The sequence below is a fragment of the Beta vulgaris genome, chromosome 9, assembly GCF_026745355.1.
Source record: "Beta vulgaris subsp. vulgaris cultivar EL10 chromosome 9, EL10.2, whole genome shotgun sequence".
Lineage (NCBI taxonomy): Eukaryota > Viridiplantae > Streptophyta > Magnoliopsida > Caryophyllales > Amaranthaceae > Beta > Beta vulgaris.
Genome location: NC_079210.1, coordinates 52,114,050 through 52,122,707, shown reverse-complemented (window position 1 = coordinate 52,122,707; position 8,658 = coordinate 52,114,050). Strand labels below are relative to the sequence as shown.

Sequence of the window (8,658 nt, the reverse complement as noted above, 5' to 3'; positions counted from 1 at the left end):
TTTCTTTTTCTTCTCCTCCCTATCCAAAAAAATCATTTTAGTAAGCATGAAAAGGACTAGTATTGTACATGTTAGAATGTGTATCCACTATCCAGTCATTATATAGACCAGGTCATTCTCTCGGAAACTTAATTGTCGTGCTAGATCATTGACATATCGTATTGTCTGTATTCGACCACGATTGAATCGAAACATGTTTCCTGTCGAATAAACATTTACTGTATTGCATAAATCCTATGGCGTAAGAATTGTAAATCAATATCAAGATCCGTATCCTTGTGAGCCATGTTGAACTCTTAATTTAGTTAACATCTTACTCTTTAGCAGCATCTTGATACATTTTGACATCTGAGTTAGTTGCTGAAGAAGTAATGTATCTTCTTTGTGAAGAAAAAGAAGCCACTGTTATCCCTGAGTTTGTGCAACATAGTACTAGTGTTCTAATAACCCATGTGGTCCTTTGGTTTTCCACTTGAAATTAATTGCAAAGGTGGGTTCCATTTCATAACTCTAATTATGATTCTCAACAGTTTCAGTTGTGAGTTCAGAGCAAGAATTCATTCTCACCAGCTTAACTAATGTATCCTGCCAAACTAACTTGAAAGGTCTTTTTCTAGTCTGTTAAAAAACTGACATAGGGAGCTCTTTTGATGTACTAAAATAATCCCTTTGTGTACTAAAAGACGAGTAATTATTAAAAAAGATGGGTAACAAACAAGGTATATAGGAATATGTTATTACTAAAAGCTATTTATCTCATACATTAAAACTAAATTGAAAATTAAGATATTACTTCCTCCGATACGTATTATTGACAACAGTTGAATATTTTATCTCTCACAAATAATGCCCAATGTTGCCAATAATACGTAACGGAGGAAGTACATGTTTTGGTAAACAATCTAATAAAGAACAAAAATGTATAAATCATGTTGTAGGATAATCATTCTAAGTAGTAGGTGGAAATGGATTACAAATTTGACTATCCAAAAAGTGAGGGTTTTGCATTGTATTTCTAGGTAAATCATTACTTGGCGCCTGACCACAGGTACAAGAACCTTATTTAGACGCATGTATCTGTGGTTGGACGCCTAATTTAGGCGCCTGTATCTGTGGTTGGGCGCCTGATTTAGGCGCCTGACCACAGGCAGGCCCAATCCTGAGCATTGTTTGGAGGGGCAAGGGACAAGGGTTCAAGGCTAGGGGGGGCCCAATCCTAAAAATTTTAAAATAAAACTAAAAAAAAAAGCTAATTAATGACCCAGTCAGTGAATCACGCGTCATTTCTTCAGGCCTTCAACATTCTGAAACAAACTCTTCGAATTCCTTCCGTTCTACTGCTTCTTCACTCCTTCAATCTCTCTCTCTTTCCAAGATCCATTAAATTCTTCTTTTAATTTCCAAAATTTTCTCTAATCTCCATTAAGCTCATTGAAAATTTTCATTTTTCCCAAAAAATTATCTGTTAGTTTCCTTTGAAAATGGCAACGGGAATTTTTTTTCTACAATTTAAATAGGGAAGAATTGGATTTCTATAATGCAATACTCATACGATTTAGTCTCAATCAAGTGAAATTATTAAGATTTTATGAAATTAAGAATATGCCTCGTCGTCGGTGGTGGTTGCTGCGTTCGCCTGCCGGAGCCCGGATCCCATTGCAATTCGCAGTCTTCGATTGTTGCTGCCGCTTGCGAGTTGCGGCCTACTGGCACCTGCTTGCTGTCCTGCGGCTGCTTTGGCCTCTGTTCGTGCAATCGTGCTGCCTTCCCCGCTGCCGGCCTGCCGTGCCGCGGCTGCCGCCTTCCGGTGGTTTCAAGGTGTTGTTGTTCCTAACTCTAGTCTTTAGTATTCTCAATTCTGTCAAATTGCTTGTTAATTTCTGTGTTTTATTTATTTTATTTGCAAATTACAATGTTGCCTAAAAAACATTTATCAGGAAGTGAAAAAAGGAAAAAAAAAAAAAGGAAAATTGCTGAAGAGTTAATAAAATCACAGCAAGGTGCTATTGACAGATTTGTTCTTAGAAATGTAGTTCATGAAAATTTAAATCAACCAAATGAAAATTTACATGATGAAGCTAATAACAATAATGAAAATGTTCCTAATGAGCCTATAGATGTTCTAAATGAGCCTATTGATGTTCTAAATGAGCCTAATTTGCCAAATGTTGATATTGACATTGATGAAGAACAACCAATTCCTACTAATAATGGTATTGATGAAGAACAAGAAATTCCTTATGTTGATATTTATGATCCTAGGAATTGGAATAACCTTGAACAATTTTTTTTTATAAATTTATTTGCTAATTTGCATTCGCTTGAACAACGGATTTATTTCATATAATTACTATCAAATTTTTTATGTTGTTTTATTATAATTTGTATTTTTTAAAGGGGCCCCAATCTACCATTTTGCCTAGGGCCCCAAAAAGATCAGGATCGGGCCTGACCACAGGTTCGGGCACCTAATTTAGGCGCCTGAACACTTTCTTTTTTAAGTCAATATAGTCCGATTTTGTGTATTAAAAGAATTATAAAGTTTCATTAATATTAATAATGCAATAATGTGGCCGAAAAATTAGCCGGAAAAATTGTCGGAGTTATTGTCGCCGAAAAAATTGCCGGAGTTCTTGATGGGAGATCCTTGTTGATGAAAGAGATGTGGTGAGAGAGTGATGGAGAATGAAGAGAGTAAGGGAGAGTGAAAGAGAGTGAGTGTTAAAGTATAAATACATGTATATGTATTTATACAGGGCTTTAGTAGGAAATTCCAGGATGGCATTTAACAAATGCAAATGAGAGTATTTATGATGGCAAGTGTAAGAAAGTGACCACACTATGCAAGTAATTGAAACTTTATCCTTTGCATTAAGTAAAGTCATAATCTTAGGTCCATTTCTCTGAAGACAGTTGAGTTCCATACTATCTAGTGATACTGCAAATGTGATTATGCTACAAGCCTATCTTAAAAAACACCACGCTCAAGAAATTAGGTTGCTCATCTTTTATGGTTGAAGGTTTAAACCTGGAAATAAGTCTTTCTTAGGGCATGTTCTTTTCGGCATAAAACAGTTGAATTGAATTGAACTGAACTGAACTGAATTGAACTGAACTGAACTGAAATGAAATGAATTGAACTAAACTGAAATGAAATGAATAGTGATATGTGAGAGTAAAAGTATTGTCAAGAGCTGAACTGAACTGAACTGATCTGAACTGAACTGAATTGAACTGAACTGAACTGAACTGAAAATAAGGTGGGGAGAATAGACCCTTAATAGATACAAGACATTACTTGTTGATCTAAAAAATAAGGTACCACGTTAATGTATGTTTATCTTATTTGTTCATTCAGTCCTTAGTAGGCTAGGATTGTCAATGGATCGAATACCCAATCTGATATCTATATTGAATCTATTCCCGTTAATACTAAAAATCGATACTTACACCTCATCTGGTAAGGTTCAAAATATTGGGTATTCTATTTGATTCATATAAGAATCTTAGTTATAACATGATTAGAGATTATCCTCAATGCAGTTATAAACACAAAACCTACTATATATTTGACTTAGAAGTAACTACTAAAAAAAGAGTTGAGGGTTTTGAGAAAACAATTTAGTAAGAGAGGAAAAAAAAGAAGAGAGTGAACAAACCTGATCATTTACAAGCTTATGGTTTTGTGGAATGTGGGGTACCTAAATCTTCAAAGTAATACATGCATCCATACTAGCTACTCAACCTCTCTAATCACATGCCTAGTCCAATTTTTTTTATTCACAAATTATTAAAATAGGTGGTCTAATTTTAATATAAAATTAAACGAATCTAATACTGAATTTTTTTAATAAGCTCATTTCATTTCACTTTAACCTAACACTATTCTAGGCATTGCTTCTCTTCTTTCTTTGTTTTCTTGATTCTCGAATTACAACAGACCATTTCAAAAAATAAATCGGTAGTCTTACGAAACATATTAAACTAGTAACTAAATGGATTAAACTAATCACAAAATGGGTTAGAGAATATCAATACTGAATCGATTAAACTGGTCACGAAATAGATTAACTTGGTCCCTAAATATTTTAAGCTAGTCACAATATTAAAAAAAGGTGTCATGTTCTTTTCTTAATATTAGGCTTGGACCGTGCCTAATTTTAAATTAAAAGTAGACGGTTAACCAAATGACTTTGTCTTGTAAGAGACCGCCTATTTTTAAATTAAAATTAAGTAATGGTAAGCCCAACATTAAAAAGAGAATTAGCCTAATAGTGACTAGGTTAATTTCTTTTGGTGACTAGCTAGTTTAGTCCATTTAGTGTCTAGATCTACTTTTATATTAAAATTAGACCGTCTCTTTAATAATTTTTGTAACCAAATTATGCAACTTCCTATGAAATGTGAAAGATATAGGCTATGTTCAGTTCACCTTATTTTTGCTTATTTCAGATCTAATCACATCAGATTAGAAAAAATAAATTCAGATCAGTTCAGATCATGCTTATATTTAAAAATCATTATTACTATTAAATATCTTTCATTACATATTAGTAAAAATTATAATAATTGAATATTAATAAAGTACTCATTGAGACGAATCAAACAAGACCCCACATGACTAAATTTTTTCTTATATATTGAGAAAAATCTAAAAGATAAGATCTTGTAATCAAATCAGATCAGATCAGAAAAAATATGTTCAGATCAGATCAGATAAGTTTAGATCAGAAAATTTCAGGTGAACTAAACATAGCATACTTCCTCCATTTCATATTACTCGCTACACTTCTCAATTCACGGACTCCTAGGCAATTTTTGGAGAAGAGAGAGGTAGAGAGTAAAAAGATAAGGGGCCCATGTGAGAGGAGAAAGATAGAGACGGTTTATCGCATAAAAAAAATATGTAACAAATATTGTGAAACTTCCAACAATAAAAAATATAGCGAGTATTATGAAACGAAAAAAGTATTAATTTCCATCAACACAACTGAAATCAGGATTGGAGCTTATGATTTACAATTTACAAAAATCTTGGGACCAGCAACAACTGGGCCAATCTTTTTCCAAAGATCGAATAAAAACAAACCATTCCTCTAGAATTGCAGATTTTAGCTGAATAAATTATATTGGTTTATAAAGTCTATATTCATTGTGGCAAAAACGACACAAAGCAAAGTGGGGTTTCTTTTCAATTCATGAAGATTGCCCCCTCCCCCCTATTTACTGGAATCGCATGGGTTAAATTTATAATTGATCATGATTTTGATAGTGCTTGAGACCTTTAACCTACCTACTCATTGTATTTTGCTTTCTTCCTTAATCAATGCCACTTTCTATCTTACCACAATTTTAACAAAACAAAATTCGGCAACTTTCATGCAATCATAATGTTTGTTTTTTAATAGTCTATTCTACGCGCATAAACAAGAAACTGTATCACGTGGTGCTTTTTCTGGGAGTTTTGATCCCGATACCTCAAATATATATACTAAAATCTTAACCACTAGACTAAGTTGTATTTAGTGTTATTATCATAAAATTTTATATTAATAAATAAATTTTTTTCTTACCCGTGGCAAAGCCCCGACCTAATAACTAGTTTATTAGTCTAAAGCTGTGTAGTAGTAATTAATTTTCTTTGAAGAAAAACACATAATAGAGGATGAAGTTCATATATTATGGACATTGACCTAATACTTTATTTATAACATTATACATAATTTCATTATATCATTACCATTGATTATTACTATTAACCATAAGGGCCATTAGCTTAATCTACTGAAAATAAACATCTTATGTAACATTTTTGTGGTATTTACTCCTTCAATTTTTAAATATGGTGCACACACATTTTCAGATATTTGTAACTAACAATCAAAACTCGACCTTAAATATTGTATGTATTTTAAATAGTACTTAGTGACCAACCACTTATCGCTATTTATATATGGGGAGGACGGAAAGGGAAGAGAATAGTGATTATATAACTCACTCTTCCATTAGTCCTGTACATAAAAAATAAAACTTCACTTGTTGCAACAAGAGAGAAAAAAAAGGAGCAAATGTTGTTCAAGAAAACCATGCAAAAAACCAAAAACTTCTTCCAAAAAACCCTGCAAAGCCTGAAAAACTTCTTCTTTGGAAGCTATGAAAACTCACCTAGAACCCTTTTCTTAAACCCATTATCATGCAGTAGCATTAACCAAAGAAATCATCATCTTGATCAAATCTACCCAGAAATGATCTCCAACTCTAACCAGTCACCAACAATTCGAAACAAGGATCAACACGATCCCAATCATTCGATGAAGCAAACCAATAACATTGATGCAACTCACACCATAGAAGTCATCCCTTCATATGAAACAACAACTGATGAGATGAAGAATGTAGTAGCTTCAAAAGAAGTTCAACATTCAACTTCAACTCGAACTCGAACTCCAACTCCAACATCATTTAGGTATGCTAATGATGGAGCTTACTTATTAGCACAAAAAATGAAAGAATTAGACATGATGGATATGAAAGATGTTGATCATAGTTTGGATGTTGAAGAAGCTCTACATTACTATTCACGCCTTACTTGTCCTGAATATGTAGACATTGTTAACAAGTTCTTCATGGACATGTATGCAGATTTCCACCTTCCACAACGTTCAATCAGCATAAATTCTTCGAGCAGAAGACTTGGTCCTCTGGCACTTTAATCAGATTGATAAATACTCCATATATATCATATCTTCATCTCAAGATATCATTATATTCTTCTGATAATTTTATTTCTCTTCTGTTTCTTTCAATCCCTGCAGTATTTCTGTGTGTTTGCTTACTATTCCATTGTGTTTGTTGTGTATCGATTTTACTACTCTTATGATGTATGGTGAAAGATGTGTGCTCAGTGTTTTAGTAGGCACTAAAATTGCAGGAAAACGCATGATATTCTACTTGATGATAAAGTATAATCACAGCTTTTGGTAAACATTAATCTGATGCTCATAGAAAGCTTGTAGTGTTGCTGATAAACTTGTAAAAGAGAATGTCACTAATACGAAACGATGATCACGAAATTTAATGGTCCCCATTGACAGACAGTTTACCCTGGATTGCGTTAAATATATCTGCGAGTTGGCACAGCATGAGATCATCTGTCTCTGTTGATGGAAATGCAGTGTTACTCCGACACCTTCATTTACCTCAAAAACGGGGTGTCGTGTCGTGTCCGACACGATACTTTACTTGATACTTCATTTCAAACTAAAAACTTGACTTTTTCTATGAAGTAGCCGAGTCGGACACTTGGACACCTGTATCCGAGTAGATACTCAATTTGTGTCTGAGTAACATAGGATGGAAGTACTTGTTCTCTTCCCCAGTCTACTACTACAAATCTAGTATATCTCCCTGTTTTAGTTTGGATTTGGACTACATCCGAGTCCGACTTGAGTCGCACACCTGGCTTTGGTGCGTGAGTCTCCCAACAAGAGTTTCTCAAACGGTAAGGCTCAAACTCGAGACCTCCCTTAAACGACATCAAGCTGCGTACCACTTGAGTCAACTTTTATTGTTTAACAGAAAGCTATTTGTGTTGCTTATGAATTGAAAAACAAATAAAGCACCTTGTTGTAATAAACTGCATTGCTAATTCAGTCTAAAGAAGAAAATTTAAAAAGGAAATTGGTCTTTAACTGATTATCTGGAATAATTACAAGCTTTCGAAAGGATTGTTATCCCTCAAATACCAAACTAACACTCTTATTACTCACTAACATGTAAAGTAATAATTATAGCCTTTTTTTTTCCTCACTAAACACTCTTATTACTCAAGCTAACTTCTAACTGATTTATATTGCCCTACCAATAATACCCCAGTACCTCAACCTTAGGCCAGTTCATCACACTTGCATCCTTGAGCCGAGAACACTCTATCAAATTGTGGATCCTTTATCATGGAAACATAAGGTACATCAACAAATCTGACATATAGAGACTGATGAACATATAATGTACGAAAGTATCGAGGAAAGAGCTCCATTATTGTTGTAGATCAGGCAGTTAAAGAAGAACACACAGTAGATGAGTTCATATAACAAGCTGCATTTCCAACATACCACTCTAAATAGAACACTTCTTTAATTGTTTTGCAAATCTTGGACTTAAGTATGAAAGCAGAAAGGGGTTGGACACTAAGACGAGAACAGGACTGCGGATTTTATGGCTCATGAAGGTCATGCTGTCCACAACCTCATCTACAAGTTTCCTCCTTTTGACTTTTCCTTATCATCTGCAAGGATGTTTTAGGCTGGCCCGAGATTAGAGTTCCTATCCTAGTTTTCTTTTTTGTATCAAAAGAAAAAAAAAACTAAAACAAGATATGCAATTGGTGGCTTATAAGTTACAAGTAGGCGAAAGTCCGAAATTCATTCTCGGAGGAAATTTCTTGGTCACATAGCCAAACTTCTTTTTGGTGGATGGGGAGGGGGTACAAAGCCAGAATTTGGACCATAATATTCAACAATATAGGATTATGTTAAATCCATCTGGATTCGTACTTTTTGGAAATTAACTTTTTGCTATTTAACTAATAGGCTTTAAAGATATTGAGATCAAAGATGACAATCAAGAACAACAAAAATATCGAACAAATATCAAAAC

General features: G+C 33.9%; 1 protein-coding gene across 1 annotated transcript; it reads left to right on the top strand.

The window, feature by feature from the left end:
- The first annotated feature begins 5,980 nt into the window (after positions 1–5,980).
- On the top strand, positions 5,981–6,789 carry LOC104904675 (uncharacterized). The gene has a single exon (XM_010693020.4). The coding sequence runs from the start codon at positions 6,069–6,071 to the stop codon at positions 6,711–6,713; it is 645 nt and encodes a 214-aa protein (XP_010691322.1). The 5' UTR covers positions 5,981–6,068; the 3' UTR covers positions 6,714–6,789.
- Positions 6,790–8,658: the final 1,869 nt, after the last annotated feature.